The sequence below is a fragment of the Macaca fascicularis genome, chromosome 2 (genome assembly GCF_037993035.2).
Source record: "Macaca fascicularis isolate 582-1 chromosome 2, T2T-MFA8v1.1".
Lineage (NCBI taxonomy): Eukaryota > Metazoa > Chordata > Mammalia > Primates > Cercopithecidae > Macaca > Macaca fascicularis.
Window position 1 is genome coordinate 110,307,934 of NC_088376.1, and position 23,244 is coordinate 110,331,177.

Sequence of the window (23,244 nt, forward strand, 5' to 3'; positions counted from 1 at the left end):
GCTTGCTGACATGGACCAAGGAGCTGAAGATTTCACTTGGCAATGCGCCATTCTCTGAATATAATTAGTCTCATTTGAAATTTAGTAACTGAACATATACTGTATTAATTAACAATACTGGTCAGGCACGTTGGCTTATGCCTGTAATCCCAGCATTTTGGGAGGCCAAGGCAGGAGGATCACTCAAAACCAGGAGTTTGAGACTAACCTGGGCAACAAAGCAAGACCCCGTCTCTAAAAAAAAAAAAAAAAGGTCAGGCATGGGCGTGGTGTCACGGCACACACCTGTAGTCCCTGCTACTCGGGAGGCTGAGGTAGGGGGTACGGCTTGAGCCCGGGAGGTCGAGGCTGTGGTGAACCAAGATCTCGCCACTTCAGCCTGGGTGTCAGAGACCCTGTCTCCAAAAAAAAAAAAAAAAAAAAAAAAAAGCTTGTTTCTTGGAGTAGCCCAAGGAATGCCCTACATTTGAGTCAACTCTGGAAGTGGAGAAAAAAGAAACATAATGTAATTGGTGAACAAAGGTAAAACTAATACAGGTGATGCCTTTTAATTGCCTTTTCTTCTTGGATTATTGCTTTAATTAGCATGATGAAATTCCAAATGTTATATCAAATTAAGAGCAAAAGAGTAAAGCATACATAGAAGAATGAGAACATACTAGTACAAGAGAAGGTGATGCAGAGGGATTAATACTAGGTCCAAAGTCAGGAAATCCATCTTGGGGTCCTAGCACTATCATTGCTCATCTGTGGTTTCCCATTTTTCTAATCTGCAAAATCATGGCAGGACCAGAATGGATGTTTCCAGTGATCTCATCTAGTTACAAAATTCTCTACTGTTTGGTGCTCAGTAAAATAGCAGAGTAGCATCATGTAAACAGCATAGCTATTGGAATCAGACCTTGATTTAGGCCTCTCATTCCTTTAATAGCTGAATGACCTTCAGCTGCCACAAAGATTACATAACTAATCTGGTCCTCACTTTTCTTACCTGAAACATGGAACTAGTAATATACTTCATAAGCTTCTGAGAATCAAAAGTTAATGCTTCTAAGTTCTTTTTTATTTTAAGTTTTTTAGAGATTGGGTCTTGCTGTAACACCCAGGCTGGAGTGCAGTGGCGCGATCTCAGCTCACTGCAGCCTCTACCGCCAGGTCTCAAGTGGTCCTCCCACCTCATCCTCCCGAATAGCTGGGACCACAGGCACACACCACCATGTGCCGCTAATTTTGCTTATTTTTTGTAGAGATAAGGTCTCACTGTGTTGCCCAGGCTGGTCTCAAACACCTGGGCTTAAGTAGGTGTATAAGTATATACACCTACTATGTACCCACAAAAGTTAATGGGGTACATGAGATTTTGATATGGCCATACATGTATAGTAATCACATCAGGGTAAATGGGGTATTCATTACCACAAGCATTTATCGTTTCTTTGTGTTACAGACAATCCAATTATACTTTTATTTTTAAATGTAATAAATTATTGCTGACTATAGTCACCCTGTTTTGCTGTCAAATACTAGATCTTTTTTTTTTTTTTTTTTTTTTTTTTTGAGACAGTTTCACTCTTGTCATCTAGGCTGGAGTGCAGTGGCACAATCTCGGCTCACCACAACCTCTGCCTCCCAGGTCCAAGCGATTCTACTGCCTCAGCCTCTCAAGTAGCTGGGATTACAGGCACCAGCCACCACGCCCAGCTAATTTTTGTCTTTTTAGTAGAGACTGTGTTTCGCCATGTTGGACAGGGTGGTATCGAATTCCTGACCTCAGATGATCCACCTGCCTTGGTCTCCCAAAGTGCTGGGATTACAGGTGTGAGCCACCATGCCCAGCCTGAAATACTAGATTGTATTCATTTTATCTAACTATATTTTTGTACTCATTAACCATTCCCACTCCGCTCCCCACACTGCCACTACCCTTCCCAGCCTCTGGTATTCATCATTCTGCTATTGGTTTCCATGAATTCAGTGGAGTTAATTTTTAGCTCCTACAAATAAGTGAGAACCTGTTCAGAGTTTGTCTTTCTAATGCTTATAAGTTCTTAGTACAGGTCTTGGCCTATTGTAAACAATATTTTCACCTGAGCATCTTCCTTCCCTGTTTAGGAAATAACTTGAATCCTTATAACAGCTCTGAGCTAGACGTAGCAAGTGCTATTAACCCCATTTTATACATGAAAGAAGCCAGGCCTAGACTGGGCATGGTGACTCACACCTGTAATCCCAGCGCTTTGGGATGCCGAGGTGGGAGGATAGCTCGAGGCCAGAAGTTTGAGACCAGCCTAGGCACCATAGCAAGACTCCTGTCTCTACAAAATAAAAATGAAAATTAGCTGAGGCTGGGCACAGTGGCTCACGCCTGTAATCCCAGCACTTTGGGAGGCCAAGGCGGGTAGATCACGAAGTCAAGAGTTCAAGACCAGGGCCGGGCGCGGTGACTCACACCTGTAATCCCAGCACTTTGGGAGGCCGAGGCAGGTGGATCATGAGGTCAGGAGATCGAGACCATCCTGGCTAGCATGGTGAAACCCTGTCTCCACTAAAAATACAAAAAATTAGCTGGGCGTGGTGGCGGGCGCCTGTAGTTGCAGCTGCTCAGGAGGCTGAGGCAGGAGAATGGCATGAACTCAGGAGGTGGAGCTTGCAGTGAGCCGAGATGGCGCCACTGCACTCCAGCCTGGGCGACAGAATGAGACTCCATCTCAAAAAAAAAAAAAGAAAAAAATAAGAGTTTGGGCCGGGCGCGGTGGCTCAAGCCTGTAATCCCAGCACTTTGGGAGGCCGAGACGGGTGGATCACGAGGTCAGGAGATCGAGACCATCCTGGCTAACACAGTGAAACCCTGTCTCTACTAAAAAATACAAAAAACTAGCCGGGTGAGGTGGCGGGCGCCTGTAGTCCCAGCTACTCAGGAGGCTGAGGCAGGAGAATGGCGTGAACCCGGGAGGCGGAGCTTGCAGTGAGCTGAGATCCGGCCACTGCTCTCCAGCCTGGGTGACAGAGCGAGACTCCGTCTCAAAAAAAAAAAAAAAAAAAAAAAAAGAGTTTGAGACCAGCCTAGTCAACATGGCAAAACCCCATCTCTGCTAAAAATACAAAAATTAGCCGGGTATGGTGGCATGCGCATGTAGTCCCAGCTATTTGGGAGGCTTAGGCAGGAGAATTGCTTGAACCCGGGAGGTGGAGGTTGCAGTGAGCTGAGATCGCGCCCTTGTTCTCCAGCCTGGGCAACAGAGTGAGACTCCATCTCAAAAAAAAATTAGTTGGGCATGGTGGCACACACCTGTAGTCCTAGCTACATCAGAGGCTGAGGTGGGAGGATCACTTGGAGTTTGAGGCTGCAATGAGCTATGATAGTACCACTGTACTCCAGCCTTCCTGACAGAGCAAGACCATTTCTAAAAAATAAAAATAAAAAACAAAAAACCAAGCCCAGATTTCACAGCATCTCAGGGGTACTGTTTCCTACTTGTAATCTGGTAACTCCTTTCTTTTCTTTTTCCCCTTGGTGGCTCTGATCCCTGGACGTGCCCTCTCTGAGAGCTCTCCACGGGTCTTCTCTTACTCCTTCAGAAAAGGATCCCCAGCTACTCCAAAGCCTGGCTGTTTTTGGAGGTTCTCTGGTCTTCCTGCCATTAGTGTATAGGTACTGGGGTCCTGTCAGGGCCTCTGGTTCTTTCTCCTGGTCTGCTGCTGGGCCTGCCTTCTCAGGCTCCTTTGGAGCCTCATACTCCTTACTAGACTGTTTCGAGTTCTGCAGAGTCCCAGACCATAGCGAAATCAGGACAAGGTCTCTGTCCCTTATTCCAAGAACTTCACCCAGCCTCTTTCTTCTTTTTTAGTGGAGGAGTGATCAGAAGTCACAGAGGATTTTGTTAGGGTTTTAAAAATATCCTTTTTGCTTCTAACAGGCTCCAAATAATAATAATAACATAAATATCCTGGCTGCTCCACTGACTCATTGTGTGGGCAGGGATTCATTTTCTGTGCCTGTTTTTTCAGAGTTGTTTGTAAGAACCATATTTTTAAAAAACAAATGCTTTGGGAGGCTTATGTGGGATGATTGCTTGAGCCCAGGAGTTTGAGACCAGACTGGACAACATAGTGAGACCCCTGTCTCTACAAAATTTAAGAAAAGTCTGGGTGTGATGGCTTGTGTCTGTAATTCCAACACTTTGGGAGGCTGAGGCAGAAGGATTGCTTAAGGCTAGAAGTTCCAGACCAGCCTGGGCAACATAGCAAGACACTACCTCTACAGAAAATTAGCTGAGTATGCTAGCATGTGCCTGTAGTTCCGGCCGCTTGGAAGGCTGAGGCAGGAGGATTACTTGGACCCAGGAGTTTGAGACTACAGTGAGCTATGGTTGCAGTACCACTGTAACTCCAGCCTGGGCAACAGGACGAGACCTTGTCTAAAATAAAATAAATAAAATAAAATAAAATAAAGTAAAATAAAGTAAAATAAAAATAAAATAAAATAAAATAAATTTAAATAGAAATGGATTGGTCTAATATGGAAAGAACATGGGCTCTGGAGCCCAAATGCCTGGGTTTCAATCATATCCCTATCAGTTATTAGCGCAGTGACCTTGGTGAATACCCTCTTTGCCTCAGTTTCCTCATTTCCTCATCTATAAAGTGGTGATGATAATAGTGTCTACCTCTTAGGGTTGTTGTAAGGACAGAGTGCTTACTAGGCACTTAGCACAGTGCCTGACTTGTGGTAGGTTCTCAGTAAGCATTTGCTGCTGATCTTACAGGAGGACCAAGATGAGACTCAGATAGAATGTGACCTCTAGGCATGATTTGCTAGGGGTGGGAGCAGCATCTTTCTGTCACCATTGTGTGAACAGCAGGGTCAGATGTTTCTAGTGATATCACGGGAAGCCTTGTTTCTAGGACATAGGAGTCTCATGTCCATCTGATTCCTTTGGCCTCTATCCCACGAGACCTCTGAGCTACACTTTTACTCATTTTCTCTAACCTAAAAGGGTGGGCAAAACCTCTTACTGCAAGGGGGTTAACCACAGAACATTCTCTCATAAAGTCAAGTTTTACCTCATAGCTTAGGCCACATTTAAAAAATTAGTTAATTAATTATTTTTGAGACAGTGTCACACTCTGTCACCCAGGCTGGAGTGCAGTGGCACAATCATGGTTCACTGCAACCTTGAACTCCTGGTGCCAAGTAGTCCTCTCACCTCAGCCTCCCAACTGACCAAGAGTATAGGCGCACACCACCACACCTGGCTAATTTTTGTGCTTTTTGTAGAAATGGGGTTTCACCATGTTGGCCAGGCTGGTCTTGAACTCCTAGGCTCAAATGATCTGCCCACCTCAGCCTCCCAGAGTTCTGGGATTACAGGCATGAGCCACTGTGCCTGGCCTATTTTTATTTTTTAATACAGACAGGGTCTCACTCCGACACCCCAACTGAAGTGAGGTGGTGCCATCATAGCTCACTGTAGCTTCAAACTCCTGAGCTTAAGCAGTCCTGCCTCAGCCTCCCAACTAGCTGAGACCACAGGCATGCACCACCGCTCCTGGCGAATTTTTAAATTTTTTTTCATAGAGATGGGGGTCTCGCCATATCGCCCGGGCTGGTCTGGAACTCCTAGCCTCAAGTGATCCACCCCAGCCTACCAAAGTGCTGGGGTTACAAACATGAGCCATCATGCCCAACCCAAGGCCACTTTTTATCGTTGTGGTTTTGTTGTTGTTGTTGTCATGGTTTTTGAGGGAGTGAGTGGAGAGGGGGTTGAGTTGGATAGAGCAGAGTGAGGATTGTTAAATGCCTGTCAGCTCCCTAAAGTTCTTGGTAATTCCTTATGTTTGTGCATAGTTGAAAATTTCTAGGGGGATTTATTTCATGGCTTTTATCATATTCTCAAAGGACCCACAAAAGGTAAAACCCGCTGACAGGGGAAAGTGGTGTTCAAATACCATTTAGCTCTTTAGCAACTCTTAAGACATTTGCTTTTCAAATTTCAAACATATAGAAAAGTTGGAAGAATAATGCAGTGCTTGCCCAAATTCTCACTGTCTAGTTTTTTGGTTTGGTTTTGTTTTGTTTTTAGAGACGGGATTTACTCCATGTTCACCAGGCTGGACTTGAACTGCTAGGCTCAGGTGATCCTCCTGCCTCAGCCTCTGGAGTAGCTGAGACTACAGGTGTGCGCTGCACCTGGCTGATTCATTTTTTAATTTTTGTAGAGATGGGATTTATTGTTATGTTGCCTAGTCTGGCCTTGAACTCCTGGGGTCAAGTGATCCTCTGACCTCGGCCTCCCAAAGTACTGGAATTACAGGTGTGAACTGCTGCACCTAGCAGATCACCTAGTTTTTTGTTTTTTGTTTTTTGTTTTTTTTCAAACAGTCTTGCTCTGTTGTCCAGGCTGGAGTGCAGGGGCGTGATCTCGGCTCACTGCAAGCTCCGCCTCCCGGGTTCATGCCATCTTCCTGCCTCAGCCTCCCGAGTAGCTGGGACTATAGGCACACGTTGCCATGCCCGGCTAATTTTTTGTATTTTTAGTAGAGACGGAGTTTCACCATGTTAGCCAGGATGTTCTCGATCTCGTGACCTTGTGATCCACCTGCCTTGGCCTCCCAAAGTGCTGGGATTACAGGCCTGAGCCACTGCACCCGGCTTTTTTTTTTTTTTTTTTTTTAAGATGGAGTCTTGCTCTGTGGCCAAGACTGGAGTGCAGTGGTACAATCTCAGCTCACTGCAACCTCCCCCTCCTGAGTTCAAGCTATTCTCCTATCTCAGCCTCCCGAGTAGCTGGGATTACAGGTACTCACCACCACACCTGGCTAATTTTTGTATTTTTAGTAGAGATGGGTTTCACCATGTTGGTCAGGCTGGTCTCGAACTCCTGACCTCAAGTGATCCACCCGCCTTGGCCTCCCAAAGTGTTGGGATTACAGGCATAAGCCACCGTCCCCAGCTACCTAGTTTTGATGGATGTATTTCACCATATTTGTGTTCTCTCCAGATAGGTAGATAGATAGAGATCCCACAAGCCCTTTGAAAGTAAGTTTTGGACATCACTTTTCCTGGACACATCTCAGCACGTTTTTCCTAAGAGTGAGGACATTCTCCTGCACAATCACAATATTATTATCATACCTAAGAAAATCTACCATAATTTTCCCCTATCTTTTATGACTTTTCTTTTTTTGCAGACTCAGATCCAGTTGGGGTTCTCATATTGCATTAGTTGTGTTCTGTCCCTTTAATCACTTATTTATTTATTTATTTGGAAATAGGCTGGAATGTGCACACAGCTCACCACAGCCTCAACCTCCCAGGCTGATTCTCCCACCTCACCCTCTGGAGTAGCTGGTGCTACAGGCTGGGCCACCATACCTAGCTAATTTTTTTTTTTTTTTAATTTGTAGAGATGGGGTCTCATTATGTTGTCCAGGCTGCTCTTGAACTCCTGGGCTCAACAATCCTCCCACCTCAGCCACCCAAAGTGCTGGGGTTACAGGCTTGAGCCACCATGTCCAACCTGTTTAATCATTTTTAATCTAGAATAGCCCACTGCTCAACCCCCTCCTTTTAAATGACATTAATTTTTTGAAGAGTGGGTTCATTGTTGCCCCATTTTCTTCATTTTTGTGAGTGTTTCCTTTTCATGTTCATCTGTCCTCTGCATTTCCTGTGAAAGCAATAATTTGCTGAGTATACAACACATCTGATAAGGCCCCTACCATTCCTTAATGCTTGTTGTTTGAGGTTGGGGTCACTGGCATGACCCTGCTGTCAGCACACAGTATAATGGAGGCATGTTTGGAATGTGAGCCAAACAGCAGCTAATATTCAAGGAAGTGACATTTCAGCTGAATCTTAGTAGAGAAGGTAGGGACAATGTAGATAAGCATTGATGCCTGAGAGCAGTAATTCCCAAGTACTGTGGGCTGGTTGTCCCTGGGAGGTGCCAGAGGACAATCCTTGAAGGTTGTGAGGAGCAGGTTGTTTATTTTTGTTTATGTTTGTAGAGACAGGTCTTGCTCTTTTGCCCAGGCTGATCTCCAATTCCTGGCCTCAAGTGATTCTCCTACCTTGGCCACCCAAAGTGTTGGGATTACACGCTTGAGCCACCTCGCCCGGCCAGGAACAGGTTGTGCAGGGTCATAAACTCTGTGCCAAGATTAGATTTGGTCCTAGAGGCTTTGGGAAGCTACTGCACACATTCTTTTTAGATTATACGTCATTTCCTGTCATATCACTGTCCTGAGGTAAGCATGTTTTGGTCTATCTTCTCCCTAGGGGTGTACGTGTGTTTCCGAAGGATTTAAAGCTAGAAGTGACCTCAGAGTTGTGTTAGAAATAACAATTCTGGCCACTTGGTAAGGGATGGATTTTTAGGGGTGGATTGTCCAGGACAGAGGTGGAGAGAGAAAAGAACTTATGGACACAGGGACTTTCAGGAGCTGAAACCAACAGGAGAACCAGGGTTATATTCAGAGGTTTGGGAAAGGGTTGCGTGGTGCTGTAATGAGCTCAGCTGTTACCTCCCTGCCATCTGTTCCTCTTCTCCCTTTGCTCACCAGGCAGATAGAAGCTGTCACACAGGCTTCCTGGTTCCCATGTGGCTGATTCCTTAGCCATGGTTCCTGGATCCTGGGAAGGGACCCCAGGAAAGATGGGTGGCCACACACATGGTGTGAGTGAGTGTGCTCCCAGACAGAGCAGGCTGCCTCATCTCAGCCTTTCCCAGCCTCTCTCTCCACCTTGCAAACCTTGGTCATGGCCTTAAGGAGCCCTGTGAGGTGGGTATCAGTGCTCTTAGTGTTTGTGGCGTGAGTGGATCTGGCCCCCCCAGATTGCTAGCCAAGACACCAGCAGCAAGTACTGCAACAGGGGCAGTTGCAGTTGCCTTAGTCTGGTGATCTGAGTTGAACAGGGGGCCTTTTGGGCTGAGCCTGTGCCTCCAGGCGGGTGTGTATGCTCATTGTCCAAGACAGTCTGCTCTGGAGGTGGTGAGTGCCACTGTGGACAGGCACTCTAGTGCTCTCTCTGATGTGGGTAGTGACCTCTCCTTCCTCACCTTCTCCCACCTGGGCCATTCTCCTCACATAGCCGCAGGTCTTTCTTCACAGATGAGGACACTGCAGATCACATATTTCTATGCTATCCTTTCCCAGGCCAGGAGGATGGGTTGGTGAGAGAGGCTTTCTGTTCCCACTCTTGTTTGGTGCCTCTTGCCTGCACTTGCTATGAGCTTAAGGTTATGGTTGTGACCCCAAAACACAGCAGGGCCCAATCTAGGGAGGCTTGAGTTTGTGACCCTTTCTGGAATCCTTACTAGGACCCCATTTCAGTCAGCTGAGTTCCTTGGCTTCCTGAGCTGGCAGACTCCTGGACTTTGTAGAGAGGCTGCAGCATTAGGAGGACTTGCCAGAGTGCTGGTGCAGGGTCAAGGCTCTCATGGTCAGCATTTTGGTGCTGCCTCTTCATAAAGTCAAGTTCCTGGTGGTCCAGGAGACATGCTTATGGTTGTAGATCTGCAGTTAATCCTGAGCCCTGGTTGGTGCTTGCCCAGGACTCAGAGGGCGAGGCACGGGTTTTCTCTGCCACTGGCTTATGTTCTTCTCTTTCTTTAGTTTGTCCTGAAGAATTATGGAGAGAACCCAGAAGCCTACAATGAAGAACTGAAGAAGCTGGAGTTGCTCAGACAGGTAGGAGGAGAGTATTGTTTTTTTATGCATGGGTAGACAGGATTGGTTTGATAGGGAGATAAAGAAACCGCCTAGGCCGGTGCGGTGGCTCAACACCTGTAATCCCAGCACTTTGGGAGGCTGAGGTGGGCAGATCATTTGAGGTCAGGAGTTTGAGACCAGCCTGACCAACATGGTGAAACCCCATCTCTACTAAAAATACAAAAATTAGGCGGATGTGGTGTCATGTGCCTGTAGTTCCAGCTACTCGGGAGGCTGAAGCAGGATAATTGCTTGAACCCAGGAGGTGGAGGTTGTAGTGAGCCGAGATCGTGCCACTGCCCTCCAGCCTGGGTGACAGAGCGAGACTCCATCTCAAAAACAACAAAAAAAGAAACCGCCCAGCCCATTTCTAGCTTTTGATGTAAAGTGAAAGACAGCTGGATGTGGTGACTCACGCCTATGATGCCAGCACTTTGGGAGGCCAAGGCAGCAGGATCGGTTCCTCCTGGAGTTCAGGCCCAGGAGTTTGAGACCAAATTCAACATAGTGAGATCCTGTCTCTACAGGAAAAAAAAAAAAAAAATTAGCCAGGCATGATGGTGCACACCTGTGTCCCCAGCTACTCAGGAGGCTGAGGAGGGAAGATCACTTGAGCCCAGGAGGTTGGTACTGCAGTGAGCTAACCATGTTCATACCACTGTACTCCAGCCTGACTGACAGAGTGAGATCCTGACTGTTCAGAAAACAAAACAAAAAAAAAAAAATGAAAGATGAGTGACTCTTCCTTTCACTTAAACACTTAAGAGACCATTGTAAGGTTATTAATTGGCCTAATTTCCATATTATTGTGTCTCAAGGAATAGGGAGGCCTCAGGAGAGGGAGAGAGACAGGAAAAGGCCAGCCAGTGAAGCAGCGATAACACACGGGACATTTGTAAGTCTGCCGTCTTCTATGGGTGCAGTTCATGGCACCAAAAACAATTACAATAGTAACATCAAAGATCACCAATCACAGATCACCATAACAGATATACAATAAAAAACAGTTTGAAATATTGTGAGAATTACTAAAATATGACACAGAGTCATGAAATGAGTGCATGCTGCTGGAAAAATGGTGCCGACAGGCCTGTGTGATGCAGAGTTGTCACAAACCTTCAGTCTGTAAAAAACACAGCACCTGCTAAGTGCAATAAAATGACGTATGCTGTATTTTTCCCTGATTATTTTATGTATTATTGGATAACAACATGTTTTCCCTTATGTTTTTGTTAGAAGTCTGAGAGTCTGCACTGGCATGGCTGAGCTTGAGTACCAGTGATGTAGATACATGCCATAGAAATCAGTAGCTGTTAGTGTTTTCTTATCTGTCATGGACCACATACCAATCCTTGCAATAACCCAGCAGCATTAGCAACTATTTTCAGTATACTACCCATCAGTAAATTTTTGGATATATTTTCATTTAGTCTAGTGGGTGAAGATATTTTCTTTTTTTCTTTTTTTGAGACCTAATCTCACTCTGCCACCCAGGCTGGAGTGCAGTGGCACGATCTCAGCTCACTGCAACCTCCACCTCCCAGGTTCAAACGATTCTTCTGCCTCAGCCTCCTAAGTAGCTGGGACTATAGGTGCCCGCCACCGTGCCCAGCTAATTTTTTGTATTTTTAATAGAGACAGGGTTTCAACTTGTTGGCCAGACTGGTCTCGACCTGCTGACCTCAGGTAATCCACCCGCCTCGGCTTCCCAAAGTGCAGGGATTACAAAGGCATGAGCCACCGCGCCTGGCCTGGGTGAAGATATTTTCTCTGTCAGTTATTCAAAGTTAGTACAAGGCCAGGTGCAGTGGCTCAGGCAGAGGTTGCCGTGAGCCAAGATTGTACCACTGCACTCCAGCCTGGGCAACAGAGCAAGATTCTGTCTCAAAAAAGAAAAGCTAGAAATTATTACACTTAGTGAGGAAGGCATGTGAAAAAGCTGAGATAGGCCAAAAGCTAGGCCTCTTGCACCAGATCACCAAGTTAGGAATGCAAAGAAAAAATTCTTGAAGGAAATTAAAAAATAATCGAATGATGTCATATCTCTGGATATCAGATTCTCCCCCTTCCCCAGAATTTGCTAGTTTTGTTTTTGTGTTTTTGATTGTTGTAGGCTACCCCTGTGCCAAGAATCAGCCTGAAATGTAAACTTAAAGTTTTGTTTTTTTTTTTTTTTTCTTGAGACAGGGTTTCGTTGTCGTCCAGGCTGGAGTGCAGTGGCACAATCCCGGCTCACTGCAGCTTCCATCTCCCCAGTTCAAGCCATCCTCCCACCTCAGCCCCCAGGTAGCTGGGACTACAGGTGCACACCACCGCATCCAGCTACTTTTTAAATTTTTTGTAGAGGTGGGGTTCCCCTCTGTTGCCCAGGCTGGTCTCAAACTCCTGGGCTCAAGTGATCTTCTGGCCCCAGCCTCCCAAAGTGTTGGGATTAAAGACGTGAGCCGCAGCACCCGGCCTTGTAAACTTAAGGTCTTCACAGGTCTTTTCTGAGCCTGTACCATTCTACATGCGCAGTGACTTTCTCATTTCCCCTATATATGTGGTTGCTTTTGAACATCTTACTCTTCAATGTCTGCCTCCCAAAAGAGGAAAAAGACAAAAATGAAGAAGGGAAAAGATGCCAGGCCTTTAGATCCCTTGGAAGTTACTTCAGCTAGGGGTGGAGAAGCTTACAGCCATGGAGGGAGGTGCAATAGTGGAGGAGCTGCCTCTTTCTCTGTACCTCTGTGATCAGAAGCAGCAATCAGCAAGATCTCCTGTATTTGGAGTACAGAGTCCTTTTTGTCCATGCTGGCTCCCACAAGCTGCTCCTGGAACTGGTGCACAGCTACCTCCCAGGTGCTGGGGGTGGAGGATGGGTGACTGCTACTATGGTAGGGGCTGAAATTGACCAAAATTAATGGCAATGAACTGCACTGTCAAAGCCTTCCCCTAGAAGTTGCAAGCCTTCAATAGACTCCAGAGTTAAGTCAGATTCTGCCAGTGCAGCTTGTCTTGGTGGGGAGACAGATTTCTGATGCTTCTTATGCTGTCTTCTCAGAACCCTCCTCATAAATTGAATCTTCTAAAAGGGTTTATTTGAACAAAGTTTGAAAACCAGTGAGATTGGCCGGGCGCGGTGGCTCAAGCCTGTAATCCCAGCACTTTGGGAGGCCGAGACGGGCGGATCACAAGGTCAGGAGATCGAGACCATCCTGGCAAACACGGTGAAACCCCGTCTCTACTAAAAAATACAAAAAACTAGCCGCGCGAGGCGGCGGGCGCCTGTAGTCCCAGCTACTCGGGAGGCTGAGCCAGGAGAATGGCGTAAACCCGGGGGGCGGAGCTTGCAGTGAGCTGAGATCCAGCCACTGCACTCCAGCCCAGGCGACAGAGCCAGACTCCGTCTCAAAAAAAAAAAAAAAAAAAAAAGAAAAGAAAACCAGTGAGATAATCTTAGCCTCTAGGACAACCATCATTTTGCACACACAGGCATACACTATACACAAGGACGCAACACACCCTAGAAGGAGCATTACCACCAATCTCCAAAGCGTCCTCTGAGACATATCCTCCAAAGCATAAGGCAGACAACCTGCACAGAGCAACGGGCTGGGTAGAGCAGCCCCTGAGAGAGCTGTGAGCCAGCAGCTTTCAGACCTGTGCTTTTCCAGCGCAAAAAAAGCTCACACAAGGCCATCTGGGGTAGCCACTTCCCCTTCCTGGGACTTGGTTTAATTTATCCCAGCAATGTGCGAGTTGGACTAGATAGATCACTGTTTCTGTTTCTGTTTTTGTTTTTGTTTTTGTTTTTGTTTTTAAAGACAGAGTCTCACTCTGTCGCTCAGGCTGGAATGCAGTCTATCTCGGCTCATTGCAACCTCTGCCTCCTGGATTCAAGCGATCCTCCTACCTCAGCCTCCTGAGTACCTGGGACTACAAGTATGCACCACCAGGCATGGCTAATTGTTGTAATCAAGCAATCCTCTGCCTCAGCCTCAGAAAATGCTGGGATTACAGGCATGAGCCACCATGCCTAGTCTTGATGACTGTTCCTTAAACTTTTGAAACCCCAGAACAAATTTTCTTACATAGGACACTGATAATAATCTTTCAGTGAAAAAGTTATTGGGAGCTTTAGGCAATCCTCTTTCCCTCATCTGAGCCTCAGTTTCCTCATCTGTAAAACCAGGGTTTGAATAGTTGTTTCTAAGAAGACTTCCCTTTTGAAACTCTGGAGTACATTCTTGGCTCTGTGATTACAGGGAATAAAACTGACAGGTGCAGAGGATGCTGTGGGGGTGTCACAGCATCAAGCTGTCTCTCAGACTCCTCTGTGCAGTTCGTCTGAGAGTCTGACAGACCAGGCTACAACCACAGGGGGCTGCATTCTTGGATGGATTAAAGGGTACAGGTGATCTCTTGGATCTGGAGGGGAGAGTGCTTCCATTGTTTCCCAAAGATGGTTTTAGGAAGTACAAGACAAATTTTATTTTATTTTATTATTTATTTATTTTTGAGACCGAGTTTTGCTCCTATTGCCCAGGGTGGAGTGCAATGGCAAAACCTTGGCTCACCACAACCTCTGCCTCCAGGGTTCAAGCGATTCTTCTGCCTCAGCCTCCTGAGTAGCCACCACCATGCCCAGCTAATTTTGTATTTTTAATAGAGACGGGGTTTCTCCATGTTGACCAGACTGGTCTCAAACTCCCGACCTCAGGTTATCTGCCCACACTGGCCTCCCAAAGTGCTGGGATTACAGGTGGGAGCCAATGTGCCCGTCTTATTTTTTATTTTATTTTATTATTATTTTTTGAGATGGAGTCTCACTCTGTCATCCAGGCTGGAGTGCAGTGGCGCAATCTTGGCTCACTGCAAGCTCTGCCTCCCGGGTTCACACCATTCTCCTGCCTCAGCCTCCCAAGTAGCTGGGACTACAGGCACCCACCACCATACCCGCCTTATTTTTATAATTTTAGTAGAGACGGGGTTTCACCTTGTCAGGATGGTCTCAGATCGAGACCACCTGACCTCGTGATCTACCCACCTCGGCCTCCCAAAGTGCTGGGATTACAGGTGTGAGCCACCATGCCCGGCCTTTTATTTTATTTTTTGAGATGGGGTCTCACTCTGTTGCCCAGGCTGAAGTGCAGTGGCATGATCATGGCTCACTGTAGCCTCCACCTCCCAGGCTCAATCACTTCTCCCCCTTCCCAAGCCTGTAGTCCTAAGTAGCTGGGACTACAGGTGTGCATCACTGCACCTTGCCAATTTTTGTATTTTTTGTAGAGGTGGAGTCTCGCCATGTTCCCCAGGCTGGTCTCAAAATCCTGGGCTCAAGCGATCCTCCCACCTTGGGCTCCCAAAGTGCTGGGATTACAGGCATGAGCCACCATGCCCAGCCAAGATTTTTAAATATTTTTATATGTGCTACTTTAGTGAGTATTGAAAAAAACTGTGTGGCTAGTGCATCACACCTATTATTTTAGAGCTGTTATTGCTTAGGATGTGGCTCTTGATTTTAAAAATGGGTTGTTTAAAGAAAGATGTTAAGTACAAGTGGTATTTGGATATGGCAGAGGTCATGATGGAGGGGTATGATAAGAATGACTAGATTTGAGAAGCACTGCCCTAATGCTGTAAGCTGTGGCTGTGACATGCCTTATCCTTGCACTGGGCATTCTAGAGGCCTCACCACCAGGGAGATTATCATCCCTGTTTAAAGAAGAGACTGAGTTTCAGAGTCTCCCAGGATACTGCTGGGAAGTGGTGTAGAGTACAACTGATGCCTGACTCTTCTGTTCTGCTGTCCCCAGGGTGTATGTACCCCTTCTGAGAGCATCTCTGCCAGCAGCTCAGAGCTGAGCTCCCAGAGTGGAGTGTCCTGGAGGATTTCTTCTGGCTAAGTCCTAGTGAGGGGCTTTGGTCCTCTGCAGGGGGCTGAGGGCAGACAGGTGTCAAGCCGTCCCCCTCACTGTGCATCTGCTCCTTGGAGGGTGTACTGTTTGCTTTTCTGTTTGTTTAAGCAGAGGGTTCATTTGTTTTTTTGTTGTTTTCCCCCCAAAATAAGAATAGGTCTGTTGTTTATCATAAATATTGAAAATGTTTAATATAAAGAATACATAAACAATATGAAGAAGTAAATACATGTTTCTGTCAGATGTATATCCATTTATTTATTTATAATTATTATTTTTTGAGACCGAGTCTCACTCTGTCACCCAGGCTGGAGTGCAGTGGTGCGATCTCAGCTCACTGCAACCTCTGCCCGCCGGATTCCAGTGATTCTCCTGCCTAAGCCTCCTGAGTAGCTGAAATTACAGGTGTACACCACCATGCCTGGCTAATTTTTGTGTTTTTAATAGATACAGGGTTTCACCACGTTGCCCAGGCTGGTCTCGAACTCCTGGGCTCAAGAGATCTACCCGCCTAGGCCTCCCAAAGTGTTGGGATTATAGGCAGGAGCCACCTCGCTCAGCCATATGTATCTATTTATATAGAATAAGATAAATTACTTAAATCTTATCATCCCGAGATAATCACAGTTAACATTATGGTATACAATCTTCTAAATCTTCTTTTTGTTTATGTACCTATTTGTGGTTTTTTGTTTGTTTTTTCTTTTGAGACAGAGTTTTGCTCTTGTTGCCCAGCCTGCAGTGCAATGGCATGATCTCAGCTCACTGCAACCTCCGCCTCCCGGATTCAAGCGATTCTCCTGCCTCAGCCTCCCGAGTAGCTGGGATTACAGGCATGCACCACCATGCCTGGCTAATTTTTGTATTTTTAGTAGAGATGGGATTTCACCATGTTGGCCAGGCTGGTGTTGAACTCCTGACCTCAGGTGATCCGTCTGTCTTGGCCTCCCAAAGTGCTAGGATTACAGGCGCGAGCCACCTTGCCTGGCCTATGTACCTATTTGGATATGGATATCAGTATTTGTATGATTCCATTTGTTACATTCTTTTTTTTTTTTTTTGCCCAATAGCTTCTTTTTTTTTGCCCATAGGCTTCTTAACATATGAATAACTAGAGACTCTTGTCTTTAGTTTTCATGGTTGCAGAATATTCTCTTGTGAGGCACCTTGACATAATTAATTTAAAACAGTCCTCTTTAATGGGAATTCTGGCGGGTATCCAGTTTTGCCTTTTTGTTTTTTTTGAGAGACAGAGTCTTGCTTCATCACCCAGGCTGGAAAACGGTGGCACAACCGTAGCTCACTGCAGCCTTAACCTCCCGCTCAACCGATCTTTTCCCGTCAGCCTCCCAAGGAGCTGGGACTAAAGGCATCATCACACCTAGATAATTTTTAAAATTCTTTTTTGTTGAGACAGGGTCTTGCTACATTGCCCAGACTGGTATCTAACTCCTGGCCTCAAGCGCTCCTCCCACCTTGGCCTCCCAAAATGCTGGGACCACATGTGTGAGCCACTGCACCTGATCTGGAGTCCAGTTTTTGACCCTGGTAATAATGCTGTGATAAATATCCTTCTATTCATATCCAAGCATTTACTTTCCTGGATGTCTGTTACTGTAAACTGTGAGATATAGAACTGTGGGTCACGCTGAGTGGCAGCTCACGCCTTTAATCCCAGTACTTTGGGAGGTGGAGGTGGGAGGATCACTTGAGCCCAAGAGTTTGAGAACAGCCTGGGCAACATGGCAAAACCCCGTCTCTATTAAAAACAAAAAACTGTGGGCCAAAAGTTAAGTACAGTAAAAAACTTAAAACATGTTGCAAATTGCTTTTCAGATATTTGAGATGGGCTGGGCACAGTGGCTCACACCTGTAATCCCGGCACTTTGGGAGGTTGAGGTGGGTGGATCACAAGGTTCGAGACCAGCCTGGCCAAAATGGGGAAACCCCGTCTCTACTAAATATACAAAAATTAGCCAGGCATGGTGGCGTATGCCTGTAGTCTTAGCTAATAGGGAGGCTGAGACAGGAGAATTGCTTGAACCCAGGAGGTTGCAGTGAACACTGTATTCTAGCCTGGGTGACAGAGTGAGACTCTGTTTTTTTTTTTTTCCTTAAAAAAAAAAAAAAGAAAAACTACGTGGGATGGATTCAGTCAGCCAGCTGCCAGCCCTGGCTTGTGGAATGGTTTGTTGAACGACTATAGGTGGAGCCATGGACTTTTTGGGATCCCTTGGCATGTGCAGTCGGCCAGCTCTGATGCGTTTTCCTGGCTTTGTGGGTTAGCTGGCCTGCCTGTCCACTGCCCCATATGACAACAGGCCTGCTTCTCCCATCCTGCCCCCCCAGAATGCTGTCCGTGTCCCACGAGACTTTGAGGGCTGTAGTGTCCTCCGCAAGTACCTCGGCCAGCTTCATTACCTGCAGAGTCGGGTCCCCATGGGCTCGGGCCAGGAGGCCGCTGTCCCTGTCACCTGGTGAGAGCCCCAGGAAGGGCTGGAGGATCCCGGGGGGGAGTCTGGGTGGTGGGGGTGCTCCTTCCCTCCCTTCCCCCTTCTCCTTGCTGCATAGGATGGGGAATGGCCTCGTATGGTCCCCCTAGGCCTCCCCACAACCCCACACTGGAGTAGTTAGTCCCCTTACCTAATCTCAGGGCTCTGGCCAGTTCCTGCCCTTGAGATAACTGGGGTGCCATGTCTGCAGGACAGAGATCTTCTCAGGCAAGTCTGTGGCCCATGAGGACATCAAGTACGAGCAGGCCTGTATTCTCTACAACCTTGGTGAGCTGCCTGATCCCTTCCCCATGGCCCTACTCCCCAGTCCTGCCAGCCTAGGTTTCAGCTCTTCAGATGGCCACGAAGGCAGTGGGCTGATAAAGGGAGAACTCCAGGATTCCCGCCCCTCCACTGACTTCCCTACAGCCCTGCCAGCTCCTCTGCTGTTTTCTGGTCTGGGCCCATGGGGAGCCTCTGCTGGGGCGAGGTTCTACTGGTCTGGTTGCCACACAGAGTTGCCACTGTGTGCTCTGGCTGGGAGAGATGGCCTTTCTTCTTTGACTGGACAGCCCCTCCCCACTGTGGTTTTGGGCTGCTTCAGGAAGGAGAAGAGCAAGGCTGGCCTCAGCTTGCCCTGCTAGTCAGCCTTAGCCTGGCTCAAGGGAGAAGCTTGGGGAGCCCCAGAGTTCTGTGCAAACATCCCTGAAGCTTCAAGATTGGACCCCTTGGACAGGAGCCCTTCCATCCTCTGCCAAATGCAGAGCAGGAGACTGCGGACTGGGCAGGACTTCTGAGTTTCGCTGTTCCCTCCAGCTTGGGTGTCCTTGGACTCATTGCCCTGGTTCTCAGAGCCCTGTTTTCCTGACTGTGGATGACAACAGTGCCCCTTCTGCCTCACCTTTACATGGGTATGAGCAGCCCCAGGCCCCCTAACACTGTGTCCCCTCCCTCCCCAGGAGCACTGCACTCCATGCTGGGGGCCATGGACAAGCGGGTGTCTGAGGAGGTGAGGAGAGGGGCAGTAGTGGAACATGTGGACATACCAGGGAGGGGCAGCCTGCCAGTTATGGATGAATCCTGACCCATGGAGTGGACACAGGCCATCCTCCCACTCCCTCCCAGGGCATGAAGGTCTCCTGTACCCACTTCCAGTGCGCAGCCGGCGCCTTCGCCTACCTGCGGGAGCACTTCCCTCAAGCCTACAGCGTCGACATGAGCCGCCAGATCCTTACTCTCAACGTCAACCTCATGCTGGTGAGGAGGTGCCCTGGTTGGAGTGGAGTTGAATCCAGGGAAGGGGATGGCTGGGGAGGGGGCAGTTGGGCCTGGATCCTGGACCAGGCCATGTGCTGATGGCAGTGAGGGACAAGCAGGGGGCCTTGGCTTTGTTGAATCTAGGAGCACAGTGGTGCTGCTTGGCGTGGGGTCAGCTGGGGGAGAGGGCAGTGAAGAGGGATCCCTCAGTCTGCCCCTGGGGAAGGGGAAGGGGAAGGGTGAGGCCTTGGGTGAGTGAGGGACACCTCATGTGTCTCCCCAGGGCCAGGCTCAGGAGTGCCTCCTGGAGAAGTCGATGTTGGACAACAGGAAGAGCTTTCTGGTGGCCCGCATCAGTGCACAGGTAGGGACGGGGCTGATGGGAGGCCTTCGTTTTACTGTTGACCCCCCCACTCACTGAGCCCCACCCTGTCCCCAGGTAGTAGATTACTACAAGGAGGCATGCCGGGCTTTGGAGAACCCCGACACTGCCTCACTGCTGGGCCGGATCCAGAAGGACTGGAAGAAGCTTGTGCAGATGAAGATCTACTACTTTGCAGCCGTGGCTCATGTGAGGGCCTGGGGCCCCAGGGTGGGGTGGGGCTGAGTGGCCACAGCTCAGGAAGCAAGTCATGGCACCTCTTCTTCTTTCCCAGCTGCACATGGGAAAGCAGGCCGAGGAGCAGCAGAAGTTTGGGGAGCGGGTGAGTGAGCTGCAGCAAGGAGGGGACTGGGGACCGATAGCAGCCTTCAGTGAGATGCTGGTGTGCTCCCACTCCTTACACACCAGGGGGTGGCCTTCTCTGTCTCACCCTGGCCACCACCTGCTGCAGGCCTGGTGTCTTAAGTGTTGTCCCATCTGTGCAGCCCTCGTCCCTCAGAGTCTGAGGAGGTGGGGCAGGCTCCCCACAGAGCGGGTGGCTGGGGCAGGGCGTGGCGCTGCTCCCGGCTGCCTCCTGAGCTGCTTGTCATCTGATGGGTCACCTGATGGAAAGGCAGGGCCGGGTGGGAGGCAGGAGGAGTAGGGGTCCAAGCAGAGGAGGACAGAGCAGGCTTTCCTGCCACTCTCCACAGGTTGCGTACTTCCAGAGCGCCCTGGACAAGCTCAATGAAGCCATCAAGTTGGCCAAGGTAAAGCTGAGGAAGGCCTGGCTGCCCCTCAGACCCTTGGTTGGTGCCAGCCTTGGTTGGTGCTAAGACCCCACCCCTGTCCCTAACCCCACAGGGCCAGCCTGACACGGTGCAAGACGCGCTTCGTTTCACTATGGATGTCATTGGGGGAAAGTGAGTCTGTGGGGGTGGCCCTGGTTCCCTCTTTTTGTGAAGGGTCCTGTGTCTCTGCTGGCATCTTTGGGAGGAAGCCTTCAGTGCCAGAGAGCGATGTCCTACATGGGAAGTAGGTTCTGGATCTCCACTGACACCCCGTCACTGCCCACTCCCCCTGCTCCTGACCCCCAGGTTCAATTCTGCCAAGAAGGACAACGACTTCATCTACCATGAGGCTGTCCCAGCATTAGACACCCTTCAGCCTGTAAAAGGTCGGGGAGCTGAGAGGTGGGGGCAGAGGTGACGGTGGGGTGGAGACAGGACACAGGAGGCTGCCTCAAGGACTCTGCATGGGCCTGATCTCCACAATTCCCACCTCTCCAGGAGCCCCCTTGGTGAAGCCCTTGCCAGTGAACCCCACAGACCCAGCTGTTACAGGCCCTGACATCTTCGCCAAACTGGTACCCATGGCTGCCCACGAGGCCTCGTCACTCTACAGGTGGGTGGAGGGTGGAACAGAGGGAGGCTGGGTGTCTTGAGATGTGGGTCTCCAGCCAATGCTGTGTTGCTTCTGCAGTGAGGAGAAGGCCAAGCTGCTCCGGGAGATGATGGCCAAGATTGAGGACAAGAATGAGGTCCTGGAGTGAGTGTGGGACTTGGGCCAGGAGGCGGAGGCGGAGGCGGAGGCAGGCAGCACGTCCTGGGGCTCTGGGAACCCCAGGGCTGCCTATGCTGGGAAAGGAATGAAATGTCCGTTCCAAACAGGTTTCCCAACGCTGCCTTCCCGCCCAGGGTGGTGGGGCTGGTGTGTAAGGCAGGAGTCATGTCTTGGGAGGAGGAGGTGCCTTCTGTCCCACTATTTCCAGCAGTGCCCTGGGCATGTTCTGTGAGACCAGGCCAGACCTGGTAGTAGGGGTCCGAGGTCACAATTTGCTCTCTGCTGAGACCTCAGATTCAGTGGTGGGGCTTGCCCTAGCGGCTCCTTTGACATGGTCAGAGTTGGATCAGCACCCAGCACCCACCTGGCCCTGTTACCCCCCCACAGCCAATTCATGGATTCAATGCAGTTGGATCCCGAGACCGTGGACAACCTTGATGCCTACAGCCACATCCCACCCCAGCTCATGGAGAAGTGTGCGGCCCTCAGCGTCCGGCCCGACACTGTCAGGAACCTTGTCCAGTCCATGCAAGGTGAGTAAGGGGCAGAGCAAGCAGGTGGAGGGGAGTGTGGAGGTCATCTGCTGTGGCCTCCTCCATGTCTCTGGTCACCGAGGATGGAGGCTGCACCCCTCTAGGCCCTGGCTTGGGTATCCATGCCCACTCCTCTGGATCAGCATACCTCATGCACCCTGCTCAGTGTACGCATACCTCATGCACCCTGCTCAGTGTACGCATACCTCATGCACCCTGCTCAGCACACCTCAAGCCCTGACCTGAGGGGGCGGTTCTGTCTCTTTGGGGAGGGGCCCATGGGTGCCCAGTCAGCCTGCCTCAGGGGCTGCCTCTACAATCCACACCCCCAGTGCTGTCAGGTGTGTTCACGGATGTGGAGGCTTCCCTGAAGGACATCAGAGACCTGCTGGAGGAGGATGAGCTGCTAGAGCAGAAGTTTCAGGAGGTGGTGGGCCAGACGGGGGCCACCTCCGTCCCCTCCAAGGCTGAGCTGGCAGAGGTGAGGCGAGAATGGGCCAAGTACATGGAAGTCCACGAGAAGGCCTCCTTTACCAACAGTGAGCTGCACCGTGCCATGAACCTGCACGTTGGCAACCTGCGCCTGCTCAGCGGGCCACTTGACCAGGTCCGGGCTGCCCTGCCCACACCGGCCCTCACCCCAGGTGAGCCCCACCCGACCCCATTGGGAGACTTGAGCTGGGGGTTTCTCTGGCCTCACTGACCACTGTTGCCCACAGAGGACAAGGCTGTGCTGCAGAACCTAAAGCGCATCCTGGCCAAGGTGCAGGAGATGCGGGACCAGCGTGTGTCCCTGGAGCAGCAGCTGCGTGAGCTTATCCAGAAAGATGACATCACTGCCTCACTGGTCACCACAGACCACTCAGAGATGAAGGTGGGCTGAGTGAGCAGGGTGGAGGGACTCTGGGCCCCACCCTTAGGAGTCGAGGCCCTGAGTGTCCATCCCCGGCCCCCACCCCTCCCTCAGAAGCTGTTCGAGGAGCAGCTGAAAAAGTACGACCAGCTGAAGGTATACCTGGAGCAGAACCTGGCCGCCCAGGACCGTGTCCTCCGCGCACTGACAGAGGCCAACGTGCAGTACGCAGCCGTGCGGCGGGTACTCAGTGACCTGGACCAAAAGTCAGTGCCCAGTCCTCTGCTTTTGTCTGGAGCCACCTGGAGCCCACCCCCATGGTTCACCTGGAGCTGGCCCTTCTGCCCACCAGGTGGAACTCCACGCTGCAGACCCTGGTGGCCTCGTATGAAGCCTATGAGGACCTGATGAAGAAGTCACAGGAGGGCAGGGACTTCTACGCAGACCTGGAGAGCAAGGTGGCTGCTCTGCTGGAGCGCACGCAGTCCACCTGCCAGGCCCGTGAGGCTGCCCGCCAGCAGCTCTTGGACAGGTTCGTGTGGCCCTGGGGCTGTGGTGCGGCTTGGGTCCA

At 49.5% G+C, this 23,244-nt stretch overlaps 1 protein-coding gene across 4 annotated transcripts in view; it reads left to right on the forward strand.

Moving 5' to 3' along the window:
- PTPN23 (protein tyrosine phosphatase non-receptor type 23) overlaps window positions 1–23,244 on the forward strand; it is a 33,344-nt gene that overhangs the window by 6,558 nt on the left and 3,542 nt on the right. For 2 of the 4 annotated variants that reach the window (XM_005546958.5, XM_015445805.4), the window contains exons 2-19: window positions 9,619–9,693; window positions 17,964–18,091; window positions 18,318–18,394; window positions 19,066–19,115; window positions 19,232–19,363; window positions 19,647–19,727; window positions 19,803–19,934; window positions 20,020–20,067; window positions 20,438–20,494; window positions 20,589–20,647; window positions 20,822–20,901; window positions 21,014–21,128; window positions 21,207–21,272; window positions 21,675–21,820; window positions 22,153–22,464; window positions 22,540–22,694; window positions 22,788–22,939; window positions 23,026–23,205. In XM_005546958.5, the coding sequence (XP_005547015.3) occupies window positions 9,619–9,693; window positions 17,964–18,091; window positions 18,318–18,394; window positions 19,066–19,115; window positions 19,232–19,363; window positions 19,647–19,727; window positions 19,803–19,934; window positions 20,020–20,067; window positions 20,438–20,494; window positions 20,589–20,647; window positions 20,822–20,901; window positions 21,014–21,128; window positions 21,207–21,272; window positions 21,675–21,820; window positions 22,153–22,464; window positions 22,540–22,694; window positions 22,788–22,939; window positions 23,026–23,205 (2,045 nt within the window). Of the gene's footprint in view, window positions 1–9,618; window positions 9,694–13,520; window positions 13,639–17,963; window positions 18,092–18,317; window positions 18,395–19,065; window positions 19,116–19,231; window positions 19,364–19,646; window positions 19,728–19,802; window positions 19,935–20,019; window positions 20,068–20,437; window positions 20,495–20,588; window positions 20,648–20,821; window positions 20,918–21,013; window positions 21,129–21,206; window positions 21,273–21,674; window positions 21,821–22,152; window positions 22,465–22,539; window positions 22,695–22,787; window positions 22,940–23,025; window positions 23,206–23,244 lie in introns of those variants that run through there. The other 2 variants (XM_074031960.1, XM_074031961.1) reach the window with 2 other exon arrangements.